Here is a 27,936-nt window from a genome sequence, read left to right on the forward strand (position 1 = left end):
CTTCTTGTTGTGGAAATATTTGTGGTAACCTCTCCTCTCTCCTACTAGCAAATAATAATAATAAAGAAATCATCTGTTTCTCCCTCCGCAACCTCTTTGGTCTCGTTAGTGCTCAGGTGTGAAAATTGCTCAAAAGTAATTTGGGAACACAATCTAAAGAATAAATATCAACTCACATGATTCGATGTCGTCGGATAAGAAAGGTGAGCCATGAAAAACAAACAAAAAAAAAAAAAAAAAAAACATCAATTCCGACGTCCATTGTTAGACTTCTAAAAAAGAAAAATTGATGGGACAATATCCAGCTGATGTCCATAATTTGAAAACATTTCACCTGTCAAATTGGCTATTCTACGAAAATACGTATGAATGTTATGAAATTGACTAACTCTCGAGAAACTTATCAATTAAAAACGGAGGTTTCAATAAAAAAATATTTAAAAAAAACCATTTTTTATTTATGTATTGATAAAACCGAAACAACTCCTTAATGTTCAAAGATATACAATATTGCCCCGGTTCTCTTGAATAGATTTGAAAAAATAATCTTGGTGAAATTATCTAATGTGAAAAATAATTTGGCTGTTGACAAAATTTTATATTCACTTGTGTTATCACAGTATGGTTTGATATTAGATTTGTCTTTTTGTTTCATTAATCATAACAAATAGCACAATCAGTACCTGAATTAATAGATCATTTGTCTTTTAAAAAAACTTCAAAATTATGTTTTAATAGGGTGGTTCTTTATCAGGTGTGAGAAATCTAAGTTTGAGGTGGGATAATATTCCATGATGGATTGACTATTTGAGTGGGCGGGCAAATGTGAATTATAAGTCAACAGCTGTATTGCATAGTAAAAGGTTTAAGAACCACTGTTGTAGAAAGAGATAAATGAGTTCAAAAGAGTTGTCAAGATATTTTTTATAATAAATCCTCACCTAAAGTAATCGATGAAAAGAGAAAGTAACAGAGAAAGAGAACAATGAAAGAGAAAATATAACAAAGATTTGAGTAGGCTAAAAACTTGATCTTATGACTACCACTTTAGTGGAGACCTTCTGTGAAACCAATTTTTTTGTGCAGTTTTCAATCATGATGTTGCTTATTTGTAAGATATTGAAAACTTGAAAATATAGGAGATTGTGTCCCATGAACTTTGCCAAGATCTAATCAATCTTAAACCAATCAATGAAAAGTGTGAAAATTGCTCAAATTCAAAATATGGAAATAGCAATTTAAATTATAGCCCATTGTGTTTTCTACCATTCTTTATCGAATCATATTCATTTGGAGTACAGGTCTATAGGTCTCTGTCTAAATAGCCTTCGCATGCAGAAATTATCACAGTGGGACAAAATGAATCCACAGATTTATTCAAATTCATTCTCTTGAGGCATAGAGCTGTCATCAGTACGAGTTTGTTTTCTTCTAAACATTTCCCTGATATTAGTGCTTGGCATCATCATCAGAAGGTGTCTAAACTACATTATTAATACTGAGTTAGAAGATTTTGTTATGTGTGCTAGCTCAAAAAATTTTTAATTGGTTGTCTTGCTCATTTCATTGCTTGCTATAAATGATGCCAGAAGCACAGACATGAAGAAAATATTGAGGGGGCATGAAAATTCCTATTCATCCTGTGTATACAGAACTTGAGCCTGTACAAAGGAGGTGGAATGGTGCATTGTATATTCATGAATTATTGGCCCCCCTACCACAAAATCTATTGGGGGGGGGGGGCTCAAATAGCCTCAACCCTTAGGTTCCGGCACCTATGCCAGAAGGACCACCATGAGGAGACTGAAAATTGTCCCATATACAGTGGCACTAGAGCCGAGGGTGCTGTGGGTACACGTTAATTTATGGCATGGGTCTGAGTCATTGGCGTACGCAAAGGGAGGGATTTTGGGGTTCTAATCCTCCCCCCCCTCAAGCCAAGATTATAGTGTTATTTTGCAGGAAAAAACATAACCCTCCCCCCCCCAGAAGAAAAAAAAATTGAACCCCCTTCATTGAGAAAATTCTGCGTACGCCTATGGTCTGAGCATCCACTGAATCGATTCAGAAATAGAAATTTCTTACTTAAAGATCAAGATGAGCACCCACCAGTTTCAAACACTTTCGACAACCTTGCCTGTATATACAGGACTCAATCCCATATGCAGGAGATAGAATGATGTGTTGCACATTGTGTATTAATTGATTATTTAGGGGGCCCCAGCCTCCTTACAAAATTTATTGTGGGGTTCAAATAGCCCCAGCCCCCAGGTTCCTACACTTATAAATGATGCCAACTATTTGCGCTGGATATGCTAAGATAAAAATGAACCTTTACGACTATGGCCTTTATTCCGAGAAACTCTGTTTTTATTGACACGAACACTATTCAAAAGCTTAATCAGTTATCAACCTCCAATAATTCATCAATGTATGTATGAATTCAAACACTTGTACACTTGTCAATCAAAAAGTAATTATTATGGGGCTGCATCATATAATTAACAAGAATTTTTATTTTCCATTAATAATTAAAAGAATTATACAGTTACAGAACTAAAGATTTTATAAAAAAAACTATGAACTGATATTAAGAAAAATTTTAAATTCAAATATAATTGAAAATTTAAATTTATTGTGAGGTATCACGTCATGAAATTTATTGAAATAGTCTGCAGTATTCTCTCATCCCCCAAAAAAAAGTACAAACTGTTTCAGAAACTAATTTTTTTACAAAATTTCAGAGCAATCTGGTAGTAATTTTAATTTTTTTCAGATTCTTTATTTAATTATCTGTCATTATATGGCATTTCTTAATTTGTTTCAGGTATCTAATTTTTTTTTAAAAATCATTGTTGTTAACCCTTAAAATCTGGCTGTCCCAGCTTCAAAAAGGGCTAAACAAAGAGATTTGGTGCAAATCTCTCTGGAATTTTTTTTGAAAAAACTTTAAATCACATTTTATATATGCGCCATATCCCAAAGCAGAATGCTTTGCATTGTTCTGCAGTGAACCATCGGCTGACTGGAAATGTTCTGCAGTAAAATTTCCCGTAATAGTATTTCTTCCATTTTCTTTAAAATTCTTCCAGATTGTTCTACAGTAGCACTGATTGTTCTGCGACGTATGTCGCAGATTTCTGCATATTCTGCTTTGGGGGTGCCATAGATAAATAAAACTGACGAAATTAAAAAAAAAAAAAAATTTTTGTTTCCTGAAATTTTTCCCATTTTAAAATGTCCATTCAGTTATGGCCATTTGGGAAATATATTTTTATACCAGATTTTGATACTTTTGAGCTCATTGAAAGGTTTATTTTAAATGCTTGATCAAAAATTTTGGATTTGACTTTTGCAAAACGACTTAATATTCATGTTATGTCTTTAGTGCCTAATTTTTCTCTGTTGGATGTCCAGTCTGTTATGTCATTATCATAAATAATTAATTTTTTTTCATCTATATCAACATCAAGTGATAGTACATAGAGATATGCATCAAAATATAAAAGTTTTCATCAATCATTTTCATTTATAATGAAAAAAAATAATTTAGGCTAATTTGTCCACTCTGTTACATCTTCCAAAAACTCAACCAATGCAACAGAATGGAAACTGTAATTTAAAGTTAATTTTTCTTAGTTAAAAGGTTTTGAAGTTTCAAGCTAAATTTTTGATAAGTTATCTATTCAATTTAAACCCTTTACAACTTTCTCCATCATGTTATTTTTTCAGTTAAATATGAAAGTTAAGTAGTACAGATCCTAAAAATCACTGCCAGACAGATTCAGGGAGATGTCATGAGGGACATTTTAGTACGAGTAAAAGTCGTTATTTAGCAATATGGGACAGAACCGTTATTTTCCTTTATTATCTTTGTTTCCAGGTCCAATTCCCCCTCCTAATTACACGTCACATTAGTGATTCAGAGTGGACACTCTGAATCACTAATGTGAGAGGCATAAACTCGAGATTTATACTAACATCAAATTACCATTCAGTTTTAACAAAAAATTTTGAAGTTAAAGAAAAATTATCCTGATGATACAATATATACAAGTCCAGTGTCTACTTTCACCACATTTTAAACATTTTACCAGACCAAAACTCAAACTACGATGGATGGGGTGCATGTTTTTTTAATATTCTCATGGGTGGAAGTTTTTCAAAGGTTATAAAGGAGTCTCTGGGTCATCTATAACATTTTGTATATAATTTTTGAGAAAATAAAAGTGTATTTGCATAGCCTATTTAGAATATTAGAGATATCTTTCTCTCAGTTAAATATTTCTGTGCACTCTGTTACAATGGTGTCCACACTGTTACGGGAAGCATTTTTTCAGTTCATGGGCGAACAATTTTAGGATCACTTCAAACTAAGATGTTAAATTATAAATTACCAACCCATTGTCTGTCAGAAATAAAAACTTTAGATTTTGAGTAGCTAAATATATATGTTAAAAGTAAACTTTTCAATGTACTATTTCGTAAAAATCATAAAAACCATCAAAATGAGTTTTAAAAAAAATTAACTTTTGCTATCATTTTTTCAGCATATGTGTAAGAAATAAGCTGATTTCATTATTTTAAGAGATAAAACAGTAGAAATAATAATTAGTTTTTTACAGCGATATTTGTTTTTGTATAATTGAAATCCATGATTTTCAGTCATAAAACCCAAAAAATAAAATATTATTGCAAAATGAAAGTGAAAAATGTTTATGGAACATTAAACTTCAAGTCATTGGCTATAATTTGAGATCAATTTCATTTTGAAAATTCAACTTTGAATTTTTCATTTAAAAAAAGTGGAATATACACTTTTTTTTGGGAATCATCCATATAAGCTATATACTTAGAATTTACATAGCACAAAACTGGCCTTTCATTGAAATCATGTGACAGAAAAAGGATCCATGAAGCGTGCAATTTTTTTTGGAATGTATTTACAAATTGAAAAAAAAAAAAAAAAAAAACTTGAAGACATTCCTTGTGAATGCAATTTTTTTTCTGAGTTTTTTCAAATAATGTTAATTTGGAATGCATGTTTTTTTTATTAAAGAATTTTACAGTCGAACCCTGATTTAACGCCACCATTTATACCACCAAATTCTGGCACTATAATGAGTTTGCTGTTATATTGAATCACGGTTTAACAGGTGTAAAGCCTAGAAATAGAAGATTTCTGGCTCTGAAAATTTTTGGCGCTGAGTGGGTATGGTGCAAAATTGAGGTGGGGCACTATTACAAAGTCATGATTTGACTTTATATATTAAAACATGTGAGAGTAATTTAGTAGAGCAATTCATTCAGTATTTTTCAAAAAGTGGATTACTTTATTGAGTGTTTCAATTTCTGCATAAGGTTATATAATCAAGTTTTTCAGAGAATATTGAAGTTAGACAAGGATGACGTCACTCTCCGCTATCATACGAAGGTTTTAACAACTGGATGTTGCAGCAGTTGTGAGCTTGGCCTGAGTCTGGTCCGGCCGTCCATGTACGGTCCCTTTCAGTGTACACGAGCTCCAAGGAAAGATTGAGAGATTCGGTGCCTCTGTAGTCTAGTGGTCTAGGGCGTTCACCCGGAAAGTGAAAGGACGTGGGTTTGATTCCCCGTTGAGGCAGTTGAATTTTCTCTCTTTCCAAAATATATCTTCGCAACATCCAGTTGTTAAAACCTTCGTATGATAGCGGAGAGTGACGTCATCCTTGTCTAAGTCGCCATCTGGTGGCAGCGTCAGCAGTTGTGAGCTTGGCTTGAGTCTGGTCTGGCCATCCATGTACGGTCCCTTTCAGTGTACACGAGCTCCAAGGAAAGATTGAGAGATTCGGTGCCTCTGTAGTCTAGTGGTCTAGGGCGTTCACCCGGAAAGTGAAAGGACGTGGGTTCGATTCCCCGCAGGGGCAGTTGAATTTTCTCTTTTTCCAAAATATATCTTCGCAACATCCAGTTGTTAAAACCTTCGAATATTGAAGTTGTTTTTTATTCATTCATATCCCTCATTTATTTTTGTGTTTATGTACAACAAGTGTATATATATTGGTATTCCCCCCCCCCTCACACATTGTACTTTTTTTTAATCAATAACCCATTATCCAGTATGTGACAGTCATGTTCACCTTGGATAAAAAGTTGTCTCTGTTTGTATATGTATGTTTGTACATCTCTTTTGCTAAATAAATAAATAAATATTGTTCTATCTTTTTCATTCTAATCAATATTTGATTAAATGCATTTTTAATTATTAAAATCACAAGTATATGTTATAATTTTAGAGTACTCAGCAGTAGGAAGTGTTGCTCCATCTGCTCCAGCCTACATAGGAGTTGCTGCTGGTGGTGCACCGCCACATCCAGTGAGCCCAGTGACTATGACATCTCCTTATCCAGCATATCCTGCTTCTGCGTACACCACACCTGCATACTTACCTTCATCTACACCAACGTATCTGCCAGGTAATTAATTTCTTAAAATTTCTGTTGTTTTAGAATCTCTTTTCAAATCAATAGGCCTATACCTGTTACAAGCCACTTCTAGTTAAACCAACATGGTGACGACAACACCCAGATGGTGAGGTTTCACAAATCAATTGCCCCAAAGTGATTTAAAAAAAGAAGTGAGAACACAATGTGCATTACATGTCTTTTTTGAATGAAATGCTTTTGAATTTAATTAAAACATCAAATGTTATCACACTGCTAATCATTTTTGGATAGTTAAAAAAATATATATAATTTTCTGTGCAATTATAGCCCATGCCATTTTTCATATTTTTTGTGAGTATTATACTAAAAATTATGTCATTACTTATTAATTATCACCTTTGGTATCTCAAACATTTTCGGTGTCTTAATGATTCAGTAGTGATCAGATCATTGTGTATGTTTTTTATTCTTTTTTCTCACTTCGGTGCGATCATGTTGCATTCATTGATTCTTTGCGTGTGATGAATAAAATAATTAGTAGGAATTGTCACATAACTTTTCTGGGGAATGCTTACAAGACATACAAATGTAATATGTCAGCCTTTTTATTTAAGTCTCTCTCCTTTCCTCTTTTATTTCATTTTTATTGGAAGTATTTTGTTTACACAGGTTTGCTTCAATTTTTTTTTATCTTCTCTATTTGCAATGGACGAGTTCTTCATTCAATTATAGTATTTTTTTTTGTGTGAATTTTTTTAGGGGGGTTTATTTAATGCATTTTTTTAGTGTGATTTTTTTAGTGTAATAGTTTTGCGTATTAAATAATTTACCCATTTACATCTAATATCATCATGCATTGATAAGGAAACAAGTTTTCACATACATACAAGCAGATTGTTCCATGTTTGGTGATAAGGGACAATCACAAATTCAGATTATTCTCCTTCCGTATGCAAATGGGTTAAATTAAATGTATTAAGTGGGTTTTTGTTTTTTTGGGTGTGATTTTAGATTTAAATATCATTGTATTCAAGGTCAAACGTCATTACCTGGCTTTTAAAAACCTAAGGATATAACCATAAGTTTTTTTATTAAATTTTTCCATAGGTTTTTGGTCTTGTCAGATTTCTTACATCTATAATATTACTGTATTCCCCCTGAGTTAGCCCACATGCCGGGGAAACAATGAGAGAGACCCAGCATACAAGGATATCTACATTTCACAGCATGCAAGAAATTTGGGTCACAGATTCCGGAAAATATCTGTGACCGGAACAATTTAAACTGTAAAAATTGTTTGAATTGGCTGATTTGAAGCTTGTATGTTCTCTGCATCGTAGGATCCTTTCGGTTTTATAAACTAGTATGTTCAGATAATTTTAAGTTTGCTAGATCAAAAATGTTGATTTATTAAAAATGTTAGATACTGAGCATATTTATTCATGTAAATTAGAGAAGTTAAATAGAAACATTACCAGACTAATAAGTATTTTTTTATATTAATTGATCATGTGTATATAAAAGTGGAATAACCAGAGCAAAAAATTGAAGAACTGCACTGTAAAACATGATGAAACACAAAACATAACACAAAAGTAGCACAGCATTTTATTCTCTCAGCATGCAGAAAAGCATACAAAATACACACAGTATCTGTATTTTTCACTTATTGGGTGCACAGTAATTAAATTAGATGAATAAGTAAGTACAGTTTTTATTATCATTATTAAATTCCTAGGCAAAATATGTTTGCTACATTAAAAAACAATTATTTTATTCTGAATCATTTATTTAACACTTAATTTGAATGGATATTGGTTTTTTGAATGCATTCTGTGATCCTTATTAAACTTTACTTTTCCCAGTATGGGGCCATTCAAGTATTACGTCATTATCGATAGGGGGGGGGGTTTCCGATTTGCTGACTTTTGATGACGAGGGGGGAGGGAGGGGGTTTGGATAATGCTTACGTCATCAACCACCCTTTATGAAAATATGAGTTAGGATTCAGAGGGGCATAGCTGATGACGAAATTTTGCTGACAGGGGGGGGGGGAGGGAAGGGGGTCAAAAATGGCTAAAAATTTGCTTGCGTAATACTTGAACGGCCCCTAAGCAGATTTTCAGCCATTTTTGATCCCCTCCCCCCTTGTCAGCAAAAGTCGGCACAACACTGACCCCCCTCCCCCACTGTCAGCAAAATTTCGTCAGCAGCTTAGAATATTTCATATCTTCAAAAAGGGGTGGTTGATGACGTAAGCGACCTTCAAACCCCCTCCCCCCTTATCATCAAAAGTCAGCAAATCCGAAACCCCCCTCGATGCTGACGTAATACTTGAATTACCCCTATGCTGCGAATGGGCCAGCCTTTAACATTCAAAGTTGCTAGTGTCCCCCAAGTTTTATGGCATGCTGGCTAATGCGAGTGAATACAGTATATTTCATATCCTCATTTAAAAATACCCTATTATTTTGCAAAATTTTCAAACAAAATTTTTAAATCAAACTTAATTCATAGATATTTCATTGTATTGTATTGTTTTTCAGCATCTTATGCAACTCCTTTGCCACATCATCTCCCATATAGTGCTGCTGTAAGTGATTTAATTTTATACTTTTCTATTTCTTTCTCATAACAAATCCAAAATTTTTTGATTTAAATCATAGTTTACCAAATTTTTTGTTCCATCGCTCCCCTTCAATTTTTTTTCCTCAATGTCCCCCATCTCAAGCCAACCCATAAGATCCTATACTAACTGTGGGATATTCATTTTATTAAACTATGTTACATAATTAATTCAATACTAAAATACAAAATAGCAATGTTCTTGTTCTTGGAGACTGGGATCGTGTGGCCGTTCTCGTCATTGACGATTTATGTTCTCCCTGGGTGTTGCCATTATCTGCCCAGTAATACTGTTCTTTCCATGTTGCCAGATACCCTACATTTACCCCTCCTCCATTTCAATAATTGAATTCCTCGTGAAATCTCAGATGATTTTCTCTTATGCTCTGATCTCCTCAAAGATCCACCAAGTGAAAGTGTAGGTGCTTGTTGCTCTGTCATCATCATCAAGATGTGGGATAGACTCTGTGAGTTGTTCATGATTTTCACTGAAGCATGTTGAATGTTCAAGCTGAGACATTTCTTCAGGTGATTGATCGCAAAGTTTATGTTGAGTAACTTCATGTTGATCAATAGTTGGCTCTTTTTCCTCTTTTTTTTCAAATGATCTGAATGAACACATTCACCATCTACAGCTGTATAAGACAAAGGACCTGTTCGATGCTGTATGACAGTGGATTTCCATAAAGAACTTGTTCCTTGGCATAACCATACTTTGTCACCAGTGTTGAATTCCCTGTACCGTGATCTTTTATCATGTTACAGTTTGGCTTAGGCTTGGTACATCGTTTATATGATCTGGTTTCAGCCTGTCGAATAAAGTACATAGTTCTCTATTGAGGAACAGTTTAGCCAGAGTTGCATTTGTGGCATGGTGTACAGTTGCATGATAATTGAATAAGAAGACTTGTGTTTGGTGTTCTTGGTCTTCAAACTGATTAGATGTTTTTCTGAATCTTGTCTTGAAAGTGTGAATTATTTGCTCTGCCAAACCATTGCTTTTGGAATGGTATGGTATGGAAGTGTTCTGACATGTTTGACTCCATTTCTGTTACAAAACTCCTTGAAGTTAGATGATGTGAATTGTGGTCCATTTTCAGACAAATTCCATATGAAGCGAACAGCTTTCGGAAACATTTAATCACATAAGCTGATTTGACTTGTTTTAGCTTGAATACTTCTAGCCATTGAGAATGAGAGTCAATGATGAAAAGCCAATTATCACCATTCAGCTGTGCTAAGTTAATGTGTACTATATTCCAGCGTTTGCCTGTGTTATTCCATAACAATAGAGGTGTTTCATAAATTTTTGGATCGTTTATGTTACAGTCCAAGCATGTTTTAGCCACATGTTCTACATCACGGTCAATGCATGGCCACCATACTGACATTCTGGATACTGATTTCATTGAAACAATGCCAGCATGACCTTCATGAATCTTCTCCATCACACATCTTCAACTTGTTTGGTATTACAATGCTATTGTTAAAAATTAAAATCCCTTGTTCATAAGACAGTTCATGTCGTTTCTCATAAAATGGATACAGGTTCTCATCGAATTTGTTGTTCTGTAGCCATCCATGTTCTGTGTACAGAATAATTTTGTTTAGAAAAGGATCTTTTTCTGTTTGGGATTTGAGAATTCTTCGTGTTAGAAAGAGCTCATTTATTGTACGGTTCACAACTCTGTGGACAGCTTCACTGCTCTCAAAATCATTGATGCTTTTTTTTTCAGGCAAAGGTAGTCAAGACAATGCATCAGGAACACACATTTCTTTGCCAGGCAGATGTTTGATTTCGTAATTAAAAGCACTCAGAGTGATACCCCATCTTGTTAATCCTGAAGCAGCCAAACGAGATACTTCCTTATCATTACCAAGAATGCGTTCAAGTGGTTTGTGGTCACTTTGTATAGTGAAGTGATTGCCTATCAAGTACTTGTAAAACTTTTGCAGTCAAAACATAATGGCAAAGGCCTCTCAATCAATAGTTCTTTTTTGCCTGGTTGAGTATTCTGGAAGCAGCAGCAGCAATCATTTTCAGTTCGCCATCAACACAATGTTAGATCACAGCTCCCAAACCTTTAGTTGAACCATCACAAGACATTACGATTGGTTTTGCTGGATCAAAATATACTAGCATTATATCAGATGATATTTGTTCTTGGATGTTTTCAAAGAACTGTTGATGAACCTTGCTCCATTTCCAACTTTTGCTCTTTTGCAGAAGTTTGTGTGAGATTGCTAAAAGCATTTGCAAGTTCTTGATAAATCTACTGTAATTGTTCACTGAACCTAAAATAGATCTTAGTTGTGGAACATTTGTTGGTGCAGACAATTCACTGAAAGCTCTTATTCTGTCGCTGTCAGGCCGAATACCGTTTTTGTTGATTCTGTGTCCCAAGACTTTGATCTCTAATTTGAACAGCTGTAAATTTCACTGTTGCGTCCTCAAGCAAAAAATATCAAACACTTTGCGAAGTCTTAATAAGTGTTCAGTTCTGTTGGATTCACCAACTGCAATATCATCCTGGAACCAGGTTACTCCCTCCATTCCGACAAGGAACTGATCCATCAGTTTCTGGAAAATAATTGGAGCACATGATATATTCCAAATGGCATGCTGGTGTAAGGGTAATAACCCCTGTGTGTCAAAATTACCAGATACTTCTTTGAACATTGAAGAAATGCATCCTTCAGATCAATCACACTAAACTCTACACAACCATTCAACTTTGCAATGGCATCCTCAAATGTTGGATATGGATATGACTCAAGAGGTATGGTAAGAATTTATTGTAGATTTGAAATCCTCCACATAGACGAATTTGTTCATTTTTCTTTGCGACGTGAAGTACAGGAGAAGCCCATTCAACAATTTTATTGTTTACATCCACTTGATCTAGTGTTCTGTTTTGTACCAGTCTGTCAATTTCTTTGTCTGCAGTAACACACGTGGCATTAGCGTTTCCGCTCGAGAATTCCCGCCCGCCCATTCTCTCTGCGATTTCCCGTTCTCGAAATCCGAAGAAAAATTCCCGGAAAATTACTGTTGTGACACATTAATACTGAAAATGAAATGTAAAAGATTTAAAAAAAATCAATGGGAATATTTGTTAAAAATTTAATTAATTTTCTTTACCCATAGCATTGCTTGAAAAAGAGATATGGTGCCTGGAGAAAGAATAGAGTGAAAAGGAAACTATGGGGGGGGGGGGCCTTCCAGTTTGTGTAACTGTACCAGCAACCTTGGCCTACTATGAATTCCAAGACTGTTTTGGGGAAGTGGTAACATGAGAGATGAACAAAGGAGATAATATCTGAAAAAAGGATGTGTTACGATTCTGGGCCTGTTGTGATTTCTAAATGTGCTATAGCATGTCAATACCTATCCCTATTATTCTATGTGTACCTATGGTCCATCCATTTCTGAAAAAGACTGAGGCTCTCTGCTATTCTAAAGTCAAACATGTATAATACCTAATATATTTTCCTCACTCATGAGCACCACTTAGTTTATGGTCCTACTTAAGGGCGAATAATTGGAGAATAATTACGTAATACCCACCAATACGTTCTTGCCTTCCACGATTTCTTGATTTTGAGTTCCAAAGTATCAAGATGACTGCTGTGGTTATTGAGTGGTCATAGTGATGGACTCGCATTGCGAGGACCCAGGTTTGAGTCACACCATCAGCACAGTGGTGGTTGGCTGAAGTTGGTTTTCTGTGGTTCCCAACTTTGAGGCATGAATGTGAGCCGATCCCCATTTAAAAAGTCTCGCCACAGAGAGGAACAGTCCTACAAACAGTAAAAATATTTAATGATTACACGTCACTCACTTCACTTCCAAAATATAGATGGCAGCACTGAAAAATCAGATACAACACTAGATACACACTCAAACTGTTAGGTACATGCACTTACACTTCCGGCACAACTCACTAGGTAGTAAATTGCCCAAGGCAATAGACCTGAGTTGTGCTCGGTTTGAAAGAAGGAAAGTATCAAAAAAATGTAAATTTTTTTTATTGGTGGTCCAATCAAAATATATTGTAAAAATATTTATATTTGTTTATTTGGGTTCTGTGGAACAGTCTTGCAACCATCAAGGGTACTCCAAAAATTGGAAACCTCCGCTCCAGATTGACAAATATTGTATTATCTAACCGGAGGTATACAGTTTAAAAAATAGCATTCTTGAGCTATATTTAAAAAATAGCTGCCCTCTGCGAGGGCTGTAAATCCTTTGCAGGAATGCCTTGTAGCTTCTTCATAACATTATTTTTCATCATTTTTCATGGATCATCTTGATATCATTGAATCACTTCAGCTTTGAACACAAAAAGTAATCTACCTGTGCCCCAAATCTCATGAGTGTTTGTGTGTGGGGGGGGGGGTGTCAGTGTATCAGTTACATTTTTTTGTTAAAAACAGAAAAATAATAAAGCTGCAAATTGGGATGGCGCATCGTTGTGTAGCAAGAACCAATTTTTGTTTGCGTCCAAGTCTGGTCCCAAAAATTAATGAATAAACATTCAACCAAGACAAAAACTCATCACCATATACTTTCTACATCTTTTGATAAGTTTTGCTAGCTTTTTTTTAAACTTCATATGTCTTCCAGATATGGTTCCATTACAACAGTAAACAGAACAAAAGTAATATGTTGTGTCTTGGTAAGGATTCAACAATAATTGATGCCACTTGGCATCAGCAATGAGGATTTTTTACTATATATTTCTGTTTATAAGATTTTTCAGGAGACTGGTTGTATTTGGAGATGATGATTTTGGGAAAAAATTTTCATCTCTGCCCACACACACACTCAAACCCTGGTCTCTCATTTACAAATACAAATACAAGGCCCACACACACACTCAAACCCTGGTCTCTCATTTACAAATACAAATACAAGGCCCACACACACAACAGTCAAAATGCCCAAGGTAGCTAAGAAAAAGATGCCCATAACAAATATGGATGTCATATATTTCTAAAAAACAAACCTATTAGAGAAAAATTCCCTGCAACACCATAACCTAGAATTGTTCCTTACCAATTGATACTGGTGTTCCCCTTGTGAAAGCAGTTTATTGACGGTGTATTAATAATTCATGGTCCATCCTGTTGAAAATTGTGAACACTTTAATCATATCTCCCCAATACCTGCGTTCATCCAATGTAAACATATTCAAAAAATCAGGTCTCTCTTCATAACTCAAGCCTCGTGTTCCAACAAGGACACGCGTAGCTCTTCTCTGCACCCCTTCAACCAAGTCCATGTCTCTCTCTAGGTATGGTCTCCAAACCTTACAGCATACTCCAGGCCAGGACGAACTAAGCCTCAGAAAAGTCAAAGAATGGCTTTAGGCGAACGCGAAGAGACCTTTTTGAAAATGGAAACCATGTGTTCTATTTGCTTTTTTCACGACCGCTCAACAAATGTTTAGAAAACCTAAGCCACTTGTCAATGAGAATTGCCAATTGACCCTAGTTGCATCTGGGATAGTAACACCAACTCGCAAGAGAAATGTGACTTGTTCGAACCAAAATGAGTGACCATGCACTTGTCAATGCTAAATGTCATGCTCCATTCATTTGCCCATGTTCCAGTCTTGTCTAAGTGGGTCTGGAGCAACTCCCTATTGCTTTGATTTCTGACTACCCCCATTAGCTTCACTGTCATCTGCAAATTTGTTAGCAATTCCATCGATACCCTGATCGAGTTTATTGATAAAAAGTGAAAAAGTGTGGGGCCAAGTATGTTGGATAAGTGCTCTACCCCCTAAGCTATGAAAACAGATAGAATGTTTCTTCCCTGGAGTGTGTATATATATGTTGAATGGATGTTGGCAGCAATGAAGTAATAGCTCATGAATGACGTTAGGCCACCTATATATTTCTTTTTATTGCAAACAGATGGCACCATCTACAAAGTTTCTTTTGAATCAGTGTAGATGGTTTCTTTTGAATCAGCCTTAAAACTTCTTAGTCAGACTATGTATTAATTTATAGTTAAGAAAATTCTGAATAAAAAATTCATTTATCCATAGTTTGAAAATATCAAATGTCATATCATGGTAATTTTTGGAAGGAAAAAAAAGACATATATCATTATATGTATCAATGAACCTTGCCAGGAACAAAGATGCTTCTTTTTTTATTAGATTTTAATAAAGAAAAATTATATGAATATCATTTGATAAGAGTAATATTAATTTTTGCATATTCTTTGATTTATTTTCATTTGCTGAGAAGGTTGCTCCAAATGTTACAGCATATGCAGTTCCACCAACATATCTGCCACATCTTACTCAAATCTATGCACCTCGCCCAGGGACCATTTATGTTCCAGCTGCATATGATGCTGGGGCACGATTTGATGGTCATGCCATGCCAGTTGTTCCTGTAAGTCTTTGTATGATGATTAATAAATAAATGATAAACTGTGAGCTAAACTAATAATAATATAGTAAGCTCTATTTTTAATTTTTCTCAAGTTTGGTTGTCTTAAATTTGCTCATTGGTTTTTTTTAAAGTTTTTTCATATGAAAAACGGAATATTATAAAAGTGATGCTACACATTATGTGGCTTCATATAAAGTTCATAATTGGTTCAGAATATTTAAATGAATTTTGTAAAAAAAAAAAAAAAAAAATTGAAAAGCTATTGTGAAATTCCTTTTTCTAATGTGTTTGATTTGATACTCATATTTCATACATCATATTTTGGATTATTTTATGGATTCTAAATTATGAATTTATGAATTCTTCACTATAGTGAAATACAATTTTTGTATGCAAATGATAATGTAGAGTAAAAGTTACAATAAAGTCTGAATCTCTACATAAAAAACATTCATACCAATATCAGGATTATAGACAGTTTATTAATAGACAGATTCCCTGTGGAAAATATCAAACATATTTTGTGTTTCAGCTGAGGTGTGATAGAAAGAGCTGTATTATATATTGCATTCTTTCTAAAGATATTCTTTTAGAAATTATTTGAATATAAAGATACCTTTTTAGCAAGTACTCAAAATCCCATGAAAGGCACCACATCCCGAGAAACCAATGGGGCTGTGAATAACCATTCTTTGAGATTTTGCTTCTCAGTCTTTCATTGAAATTCAGAGATGCAAATTTGCTCCTATGAACTTGTAATCAATAGCATTATGCACTTAAAAACCCTCTGAAATGCATTTCATAATCATGATATCTTTTGAGCTATTAATAACATTAACACAAGATATACAGAAGACTGGATGTTGTGAAGATATTTAGTATTTGAGATGTTAATTTTTTAAGGAAGGAAAAAACTCATCTCTGCCTCTACCGGGAGTCAAACCCGGGTCCCTCGATTGCCGGACGAGTGCTCTGACCACTAAGCTACAGAGGAGATAGAGATTTTTTCCTTCGCTAGAGCGTTTTTTTCCTTCCTTAAAAAATTAACATCTCAAATACTAAATATCTTCACAACATCCAGTCTTCTGTATATCTTGTATTAACAAGTGGAGAGCGACATTCATATCACAATAACATTAGCCATTATTTACTATATTCAAAGGAATCATATTTTCCTGTTGTAACAGTGGCCTCTGTTGTAACTATTGTGTGTCTCAAATCATGTGCATCCAACACAGAGGTTTCTGTTGGGTGGTAGTTGAAATTAGCTTTAAAGGTTTGATTCCAAGTTTAGACATGTGTTTGTAACTTATTCTAGCAATTTTCCTGGATAAATCATATGGATCTCTTGGGGCAGTGGCTCTCAAACTTTTGTCATCTGTGGCTCCCTTGCCCTAGTGGACATGTATTTGTGGCTTCCCCGGATAGTGTAACAAAGAACTGCTTCATGGTATTTAATAGGCACACATTAATGAGGACAGTCCACCGTAAACCCCTGACAAAGGTTAGCTATGCCTGTTAGAGCTGTGACACAATTTGAGAATCACTGTTTTGGGGCAGCATTTGAAAAAAATATGTATTGTGTATTTTCTCTATTTGATTAACTTGAACTTTTTTACATCAGTGTCATGCATAAAAATTTCATTTTCTTGTTTTTGCAGCCACCTCCACCAGGCGTAGCTCCTAATGCAGCACAGGTAGCAATGATGCAAGGAAATTCTGTTGTTCTTGGGCAACAAAAAAATGGCTTCATAACTGGTGGAGCTGGAGCTGGTTTCACATTTTGGTAGAACAGCACTATGACGAGTGAGAATCCAAATGAAGGAGGATTTGTGTTGAGGGGTCGTGCCTTTTCAAAAGATGCAAAGGAACAGTGCAGGCCCTGAGTAAATAAGGGCAAGCACCTTAAGTAAAAACTTTAATTTCTATTTATTTTAATCCTTTGACGGGTAAACTTGTGAGCAAATGAGTTGCAACAGAACTTAAAAGCTTTATAAGCAACAAGAACAAAATAATACTGTTAAAACTGTGGTTTGTTAACTTTTGTGATTTGTAAATTTTTTCATGAATATCTTTTATATATACTTTTACAGGTACCTCTCAGCATTTGATGTACCTTGATGGAAAATGTGTTAAGCTTCTGCTCTGTGTGTGTGTGTTTGTTAACAGAAGCCATAGCAAGTGTTATTTATGACAAAACAAATTATCTATGCAAGTGTAGATAAAGCACAGAAGGTGCTAAAGATATATATATATACATATATATATATATTTAAAAATTATATGAAGAAAATAGATAATAAAAAAAGGTGGTTCTTGTAGTTTGTAGAAATAGCCTTTTTAAAAATTTTAAATCACAAAACTATTTTGCAAGTCATGAAAAAATTTTGAAACAATTTGTGTTTTTACTCATTTGTGCTTTCACTTATGTGAGCATGTTTCTCAAGGTGTGTTCATGAATGATGAACTAAGAAATTAGATTAGATGCTCAAATTATGAATTGGTTGTAGTATTATACACAAATTTGGTGTACAAAATAGGAAGATTTAAACCCTCTTTGAGAAACATATTATGGAAGATGGTTTGGTTTGTTTAGCTGTCAAAAAATTTCAACTGAATATTCAAGAAATTTCAGGGTTGTCACATGTAGGAGTAAAATTATAGTTCACACAAGAAAACATGCTATAATACGTATGCCAATGCCATTCTGGAAAACTATGAAGAATATTTTCCTATTAATTTGCCAATAGTGCCTCCATCAATTGAAATCAACACATCATAGGTACACATATATCATGTGTTACAACATAGCAAATAGATTGTAACTTTCTTCTCATTTGATTTGTGTAAACTTGTAAACACTCATGGTATTTCACTTAATTTTACTAACCAATATTTTACAATTTTCTAAGAATTCTAAAAATGCAGTGTATAATTTCAATCTTGTTTTTCAAATTTATTGTAAATACTTGATTTTTAACCCTTTTAAGGGCAGATGTTTTCCAAAATCCCATATAAAACAGTCAACCCACACCGGAAAGGGTTAAATATATTTTATCTTCATTTAACTATTTTCACAAATGACTTTTTCATTCCATTATTCTTTATACATTTCTTTTTTGTTGCATTTAATCAGTTTTAGTACTATGGTCATATATATATATATATATTGCTCATAAGAGCTGATCAAACCAGAACCCAGAGTTTGAAGTTCATTCGGAACAGCTGCTCCAGAAAATGCTTGTGTTTCTTAGTCAAAATTTATACACAAATCTCTGAAAATATAGGTTGGTGTACTAACCAGTTAACTTTTAAGCAAGTGACGTATAGATGAAGCTTTCACATGACAATCTTTTTTGTAATGAAAATTTGGTTAATGCATTAAAATCCAAGACCCATTGCATGTAAATTTTTTAACTTCATCATAATGTCATGACAAAAACTAAAATATTAAAACAAGCCAAACCTTTACACTTTGCACATAAAATGTGTTCTTGTCTGGTTATGTTTTACACTTCTGCACAAAGCTTAATTTTTTTGTGAATTTACATAAATAAAATATTTATTTTAATGGCATACCTATATATCAACAGGCATTAATTTATGAATCTTTGAGTAATGCATACATCTCTCAATCTCTATATCATGCTTTACTGACCTCATGATGGAATTAGATGTTTCACACCTGGCTGGAAAATCAAACAAATTACTTAACAATTGAGTTAAAGTAGTGGGCATCTGCATGACAATAACAAACCCATAATGACAGATTTTGGTGACCAAAAGCTAGAGCAGTTGGTCTAGGGTGATTATAGAATGAGAAAATATGAAGCATTTGTTAGAGCAGCATGTGCATTGCTATCTACTATCTTACTCATGACGCCTGCATCAGCCATCTTACCATTATGCCCATAATGGATAGTTAAAAGTCATATTGCATTGTTGTACCATAGTCCCTTTATGCATTCTGACCTGGCTGATAAAATTTAAGATTTATAGTTTATAATTGAATGATTAATGAAATCTGTAATATTAAAACCAATTCCAATAAATAATATCCTGTAAATATGTTAGTGGCCAAATGAACATTAGCTCCAATTCATTGGTATGAAAAAAGAAGATAATGATAAGAGTAAATAATTATTATATAAATTTTAGTTCCAATTTGAAGGGAAAAAAATGAAATAAAATTTCAAACAGTCAATACATAACAAATTATCTAATCTGGCACTTTAAAGTATTATCGGTAGCTAAAGAGTTAATTTTAGTGAGTTTTAATTCATAGAATTTTAACAAAAATGTTTTGTTTACTATTAACATAAAAATGTTGCAAATTGAATTTTTAACACCTTCCATCCCCTAGGTTTTTCCTCTCTATCCCTTGTGCATTGTTGACTGATGTTTCTTTAGTGAAGTTGGCAGAGATGATGAAAAGTTAACATTCAAAGTCCAAATTTTACTTTTTTTATTCAGCATTTGCACGCTTTTTGGTCGAAAAAAAGTTTATAAATCATTCAAAACTTAAAATTAATTAAAAAAATTGCCTACTGAATTTTTCTTATTTTATAATCATATTGTTAATATCCATCAAGTTATCTCAGATTTTTCAAATAGAAATTTTTTTCTGGTTCATATGAAAAGTTATATATCTATATTTGTGCACTTTAAGGGTTAAATGAAAACTGGTCCCACTTTTTAAACTTGTGTATCTTTATTTTGAGTTTATTTTTCAATTTTAATATAATATCAATATTTTGACAGATTTTCAAAAATAGTTGTGATCAAGCTCCTTTTTTTCAATGATAATTGATTATCCATGAAAGATTTGGATACACATATCTTTTTGTCTCAAAACATTACTGCTGGTGTTTGGAAATATATGACATTTTCCTTTCATGAGATAAGGTCAATTTGAATACTTGTGAATTGCTTTTGAAGTATTTCGATAAAAATATCTAAAATATATAAATTAAATCCACACAGACTTCACAATATTTTTTGTAAAGTTTTCCTGTTCTTGCAGCATCTAAGAAACAAGCTTTACTTTTATCCAATTTGTATTTCTTATAATAAAGATTAAATAAGATGTATGTTATCAAAGAGAGTAACATTTATATATATATGTTGTTTTTACATATAAGGTTTTTTTTAAACTTGAGTACAGATTTCTTTTAGTATGATTTTATTGCATGAAATATTAGTAGAACCTAAATGAATGACTGGCTTTGATACATATTCTAGCTGAGAGTAAGTTGTTTAATGATATTATTCAAGAAAAAAACTTAATATTATTTAACAGCTTTTATATGATGTGATCAAAACTTTTTTGAATACGAAAGGAAAATACAAATACAACGGCACAACAGGCAAATTGCCCAACGAGGTGGCTGACTTAAGAACATCATGGATCCCCGAGCCCCTACCTACTACTGCTACACCACACATGCACCCCCCCCCCCGCGGAACCCCCCAACGAATCGGTACATGCGGGAATGTGCGTGTACGTGTAGTGCAACCTGACGTAAAGTTTGTTTCTGTGTAATGCTTGTTATGTGTAGTGCTGTCATCTGCCCCCAGTTTTACTAACTATGACTGAAGTGTTATGGTTGAATGATTTACCGTTGTAGGACTGTTGCTCTCTGTGGCGAGACTTTTTAACGGGGAGATCGGCTCGCATTTGCGCCTTGAAGTTGGGAACCACAGAAAACCAACTTCAGCCGACCACCACTGTGGGGTTCGAACGCGGATCCTCGTATCACGAGTCCGGCACTATAACCACTCGACCACCACAGCGGCAAAAAAATTCGAGTGGATTTACATTGAAATTCGAACCCACAACCTTCGATACACAAACCCTGTACTCTAACCATTACACCGACTGGCACACAAGTGCTTTTTTTTCATTTTCTTGTAAGCTGACAAATAGAAGAGTGACATTCCACTGGAGATGGCATCGATGTTTTAGTGGTATGCTGAAACAAATCAGTTGTGGCAATATATAGGATATAGGAATTGTGCACAAAAAAACCCACCTGATGGTAAGAGCATTGAGAAGTGGCATTATTTTTTCTGTGTAGAAAAAAGGTGGAGGTAGTCTACAAGCATTTCAGATGACATGGAAGATGTTAGGTAGGGTTTCTTTCAGAATGGCTTCCCCCCCCCCCCTTCATGAGGTATTGTCATAGGCCCACTTTGCTTTGCTGAGACATCTGTACCAGTAAATATTTACCAGGATATGCGACAAGTTTATGTTGTGAAATACAAAATTTACAGATCAATGATATCTTCCAACAAGATAGGGATACTTTGCACTGTGGCATGGATGCTTGATCATTTTTGGGCACAACGTTTCTAAGTAAATGCGTTCGACACAGTTGACAAATAGCCTGGCCACCTAGATTGATGAATACCATTCAAATATATTTCTTTCTCTGGGGATATATTGAAGACTGTTTACTCTAGGAGGGTCCATGACCTGAAAGAACTTTGTGCTTTTAACAGTAGCAATAACAGATATTATTGTAAAAATGTGTTTAGAATGATCACACCTGGATTTTTGACACTTGATCGATTACATCGTGGATTTCTGCTTGTCAGTGGCCATCGTGAGCATGACTCACCTGTAGTTGGAAACCCATTTTTCTGCTCAATGGCTTCTGTTTCGTACACCATTACTGTCTTTTTTTTTTTCAATTTGCAATTGAACTTGATGTTCACTAGTCGTTTCATTGCACTGTAATATTTCTTTTTATGCTGATTATGTTTCACTACCCACAGCCAGTTTACACTGAGGACCACAATTACTTAATGTAAGGTAGTGCTTCTTGATAAGATGGTCTCTAGATTTGCATGCACAAGCACCTGGTCTATGTTGACATTGAAATAACAGACTATTTTCAATTTTTGTTAGATTCTGTTTGTATTTACTAATCATTGAAATGATGTACATATTCATCCAAAAAAAACTGCAACATCCCATGAAATGCTTGAAAAGCCTAAATTATGGCTGTAATCTAAGAAATTGTTCTTGAGCATATGTTAGCGGTAAAAAAATTCAAAAAGTTGATTGAATATCACCTGAAATGTCAAAATAATTTTTTCATTTAACTTTCAAAAATTGGAACATCCGAATAAAAATAGATTATTACATAAATATTTCCATGCCAATGGACACACAAACTTCAACTAATAAATAATATACATCTTCCTTGGTTATGTATGTAAACCTAGATTAGTTTAATCTTTAGTAGTCAACTATCCATTAAATTTTTTTACCACTGATATGCTGAAGAACCTCTTATAAGATGAAAATGCAAATTACAGCCATACTGTTGAATACAAGCGAATCTCCCTATTAAAGTCTTGCCACAGAGAGCAACAGACCTGCACCAGTACAAATATTTCAATCATTAAGCTCCACTCATATTTTGAAATAGAAAAAAAAATAGATGACAACACTAAAGTTCATGTGCCCAGACCATTGGGTATACATCCATATTCTCGACACAACTCATTAGGTAGTAAATTGCCCATGGTAAGGTAATAGACTGGAATTATGCTACGTTTGAAAGAATGCCATACTGCCAGTTTTGGCTTTCAAACTTGAGCATTTCATGGACTGTGTTTGCAAATTTCTGGGATGTGTTTTTTTTTTTAAACAAAATATATTCAGAAACTAAACATTGACAAGTTAAACATACACGGTCGAGAGCATCTTACTAGCTTTTAGCTACTGCTCTCTTCCCTGTCCCAGCTTTCTTCATCACATGTTAAATTAACTGTTCCGCCATATTCCATTCAAATATAATTTTTTTCTTTCTCTCTCTTTGTATTTTCTTTCAAATATTGTAAAATATGTAATTTAAATGTAAACTCTAATTTGTATAGTTTTATCGTAATTGATTGGGGACAAATAAATTATGACATGTAATTAATGCCTGTACATTTTCATCAAAACTGAAAATTTTCTTTCTTTGTGCAATATCAGTGATAAAAGTTATGTTCTTGCAAGTGAAATTGATGACAGATTTATTGAGTGTGGTGGATATTGTTTTGGTTTCTCAAGTTCTTGCCTATTCTCTCAATAATCACTAGACTTTGGGGGAAAAAGTGGGTCTTTGTAATCTTGCCGATTTAATGAAATGTTTTGCTTATTATCAACATTTTAAAGGAACCAGCCACCAGAAAACTAATGTCTGTTGTGAGTGCGTGATGCAATTTTGGCTTTATTTTTTCATGATTATATTTTTTTATTTCATTCATTGATACAGGGTGTCTACCATATACCCAAAGAAAAATTCTGTGATATGTTTTTGACTTATCTAGCAACATTAGTGATTTAACACATTATTTGGCAACGTTGATGACTCAACACTCGTTGTTTGACTGCGTGGCTTGCAAAATGAAGCATTTCATTGAGAATCATTAACGGAATCCCTGGTTATTTTCTGTGATTTTTTTAAAACTGAAATAAACTCACATTTGTACATTAAAGTTGGAGAACCTTCTGCCAACTGCCACTGCATGACTGTGATGAGAAACCTGATAAGGGTTCATGTTTTTTGAGCATGGGAACTTGCTGAAAAAAATCCAAAAATCAGTTCGTAGAACAACCTGTGATCTTTCTTATTTCATGACTTTTGTGACCTTTCTGTTTTTCCCATGATGGTAAACACCCTGTGATATGTATACAAAAAATATGGTTCAAAAATTTTTTTCCAAATTTTCCTTTTAATGCTTATATTTAAAACCACTGAAAAGCTATGAAGGTAAATTTTCAATAGGTATTGCAATAGAGCATCACTCAAAGTTATAAACCTTCCAAATTTATTTATTGTTTTTGTCTGGATTCATTTCTATATATTGTTATGTTCGAATGTTTTGTTAAAATAATGCACAACTTTCATTATGTTTGTCTAGACTCAAATCCAAAATCTTTGGACAATAGTATCAGTTATGTTTAGCGAATCTCCCTCAATGTGTAGGTTGCATAATTGTTGGGTTAATTATGGTTATTGATTTGTTATAATATTCTTGTTAGAGCCATGAAAATATAAGGTGATTTGTGACAGGGAAAAAAATAATATTCAGAACCCTGGAGTATAGACAAAAGCAACTCATTTATCGATTCTTAAAAAATTGAGGAGGCGTGAACAAAAAGATTCAAATAACTTTCACTGTTTGAAATAAGATCCTGTATGGATAATTTTTTGGTTTGCTCTTTATTGCGTGCCAACATTATCCCTAGAAGGTAAACAAAGTAGAAAACTTAGGAGTCTGTTAATAAGAAATGCTTTGGTTCATGTTCCATTTTAGTGGAGATCAGAAATCATTTATGCAAGAGTGCTGTATTAAGAGCTCTTTGAAATACCAGGCTGACTAATCCGCCATCTTGAGGCAAAAGTATGGTGTCAGTATCATTGCTATAGTCAATCATTGTTTTCTATCCTGCTTTTTCAAACAATTTTAGAGACATCACTTAGAGCCTGCTCTTTGCTCAAAGGTGGACCATGAGTCTGCTCTCCTTTAAAGGTGCTTTGATTCCATTAATAGCAAAAGTGGATAAAATGGAAAAACATAACTACAGTCTAATCCTGTTTTAACGAACACTTTTCTAATCCCCCAAATAAATTTACATAGGAACAATGCTAGGTAACCTGGAATTCCTTTATAATGAAATTTCGTTTTAACGAAGTGATTCCTCCGGTCTCTTGGCGTTCGTTATAACAGGATTCGACTGTAATAACACCAAAAATTAGATATTCCAGTGTCAGTGCTCATTCTTAAAACTGCTGTGCATACCACAAGAACAAATATTCTTACGATACACACAGCAGTTTTAAGAGCACTTTCTATTGCTTCCTTTGTCTGGTTCATTACCACTTGCGAGGGACAGTATAGTGCTATTTGGCAAACACTGCTCTACAATACAACTTTATAATTGAATTTTTTTTTTGTATCTTCATACTGGGATAGAATTAGTTGAACTTATTTTGTTATTTGTTGAGGGAGAAATACAGTAGAATAACACCACCAGGCATAACCAATATCCCAGATTAACACAAAAATATGTCATATGTGATTGTAAATGAACTAAAACATTTGAACTGATTTTGTGTTAGATACCATACTGTGATAATTGAATCCATAAAAACTGAGTAAGATACCGTGAGTCACGTATAATTCTGGCAGAAACTCAGACATGGGGGGGGGGGGTTTCTCAGAGAGAAAATAGTAAATAATTTGTGCTTCTATATGTGCCTGATGGTGGGCTAATAGATCAGGCATATCCAATTTACGTTAAATAGATCCTATGTTTATGGTCAAGAAACTTATCTTTTTAGAGTAAAAAAAAAATAGATACGCTGACTAGATTTCGGACACTGATGATAAACATGATGTTTCTAAAAACATAAGAATATACAAGAACAGACAACAATTATCTTTATTATAAAAAAGTATTGATTTCACCTGGGTTGCTTCCAGTTTGTACCTGGTTTTGTAAGGTGCAGTATCTTTATTCATCTCTTTTTTTTTGCTGTTATCCCATGAAAGACACATTAACAGTGCTATGCAATATTTGCAATTTTAGTACAAAATGAGTATTTCCAGTGTTTTGGCATCCATGCTGTGTGGATTCAAAGGCACTGACATACTATAACATTGGAGAGGAAGGTCCAGTGTTTCAAACATCCCATCTATACAAGATTCAAGGACGTATGCAGAGAAGTGGGGAGTGAATTACATATTTTCATGAATTATTAGGGAGGCTCTGCCCCCAGTAATTCATTATTTTATTGGGGTTCCAAATTTTGTAGGGAGGGAGGCAAGTTCCAGTGCTTAAGGATTCAAATTGGTTTAGAATTTCTCAAAGAGCTTGTAGAAGAAGAAAAGTCCTTTTTGATATATGATTTACCTCATTATGTTCATTTTTCTTTCTATCTTAATTTTTAAGTCTTGCCCTAATAATAAAAAAAATTAATTTGACTCATTTTGCTTTTTCGTCACTTCTTTATTAGTAAGAATATGTCATTTTTTAACAGATTTATGATATTTTTCATGCTTGGCTATATATAGGGTGCATAGCAAACGGGGGTATAGCATTTTACTGGTGAACCGTTAATCCTAGAGGTACATTTTCAATTAGAATTTATTAGTTTCCAAATAATGTGTAGTACTCATATGTCATTCATGTTGCAAGGGGTTGTATAGTTGTTAAAATAAAAAAATTAACTTATACAGTACCTGTGCGCCCTGAAACCCAATTAGAGACTTGTTGCCCTGTCTTTTCCGATGCCAAAAAAAACATGTTTCTAAACCCAATATTTACTGAGATATTCAAATTCAAAAAACTGAGGAAAGATTGGAAAAAAAACAGTTCTAAATGTAGAAAAACCGTTTTATCCACATTTAACGCTGTATTTTTTTCCCCAAATTTCCTCCATTTTTCAAATTCAAATATCTCAGTGAATATTGCACTTAGAAACATGGAGTTATTTTTTTGTTGGCATCTGGAGAGACAGGGCAACAACTTTCTAATTTGGCGCACACTGGGACTGTATAAAGAAAGAGTTAATTGTTTTTTAATAACTACACAAAACCCCTTGAAACATGAATACATATCTGAGTACTACACGTTATTTGGGAACGTTCTCTAATTGGAAGTATGCCTTTACGATTAACGACCCACCAGTAAAATGCCACACTCCCTGTTTGCTATGCAGCCTGTATATTTGAAGAAGAAATTTAAATGCATATGCGAGAAGGAGTATAACACACAAAAGAAAGCTAGTAAAGTAATCTGGCAACTTCATTTAACATTTACGGTTACATTCATGCTAACTGATGCAAATTTTATTTTCAATGCCTGTAAATTGATTTAAATAATTTGTATTGATTATATTGTTTTGCCTTGCATCAGTTGTAGAGCTATATGAAAGAGATATGTTTTGATAAGACTTTAAATAATTCCCATGCAACTTCTGATGGCAATCAAACAAAATAATTGGTAAAAAAAATTAGTAGTTTTATATGGGAAAAATTCCTTGAATTCTGTCAATCTGCATTTATTTGAGAATAAAATCACTTTTATATATTTATGAATCGATCAAACTTTGTGACAACCCTGCAGAATTGTTATGTAATATACATTAATTATGAAATATAGTATATATTATCACAATGTTACTAAATTATTTTGGGAAATTTATGGTAGAAGCATATTCACTCGTCAAAGGATTAAGTAATGAGTCAAAAGTCTTTAGAAATTATATTTATTTGTTGCTATTGTTTGTTAAAAAAAAAAGCAGCTCAAAGATATATATACTTGTGTATGTGAGTATGCATTTTTATTTACTTTGTAAAGTATGAGCAGATGATTCTACATGAAAGCTGTTATTTCTTGTGTTTTTCTAGTTCATGTACAGCAAATGCATTTAAAAATGCCTGATAATAAAAAAAAAGAGCTCGAAGTCAA

The 27,936-nt window shown here is 33.7% G+C and overlaps 1 protein-coding gene and 1 non-coding gene across 2 annotated transcripts; both read left to right on the forward strand.

Moving 5' to 3' along the window:
- On the forward strand, nucleotides 1-27,936 carry LOC149067635 (DAZ-associated protein 2-like). The gene is made up of 5 exons (XM_089252479.1): nucleotides 1-203; nucleotides 6,276-6,455; nucleotides 8,972-9,018; nucleotides 15,312-15,461; nucleotides 17,123-27,936. The coding sequence occupies exons 1-5, from the start codon at nucleotides 185-187 to the stop codon at nucleotides 17,249-17,251; spliced, it is 525 nt and encodes a 174-aa protein (XP_089108605.1). The 5' UTR covers nucleotides 1-184; the 3' UTR covers nucleotides 17,252-27,936.
- Nucleotides 5,833-5,906, forward strand: TRNAS-GGA (transfer RNA serine (anticodon GGA)). Its single transcript has one exon. It is a non-coding gene; the product is annotated as a tRNA-Ser (tRNA).

The sequence above is a fragment of the Pholcus phalangioides genome, unplaced genomic scaffold (assembly GCF_987345545.1).
Source record: "Pholcus phalangioides strain wild (caught in Gottingen) unplaced genomic scaffold, Ppha-v1.0 ptg000029l_1, whole genome shotgun sequence".
NCBI lineage: Eukaryota > Metazoa > Arthropoda > Arachnida > Araneae > Pholcidae > Pholcus > Pholcus phalangioides.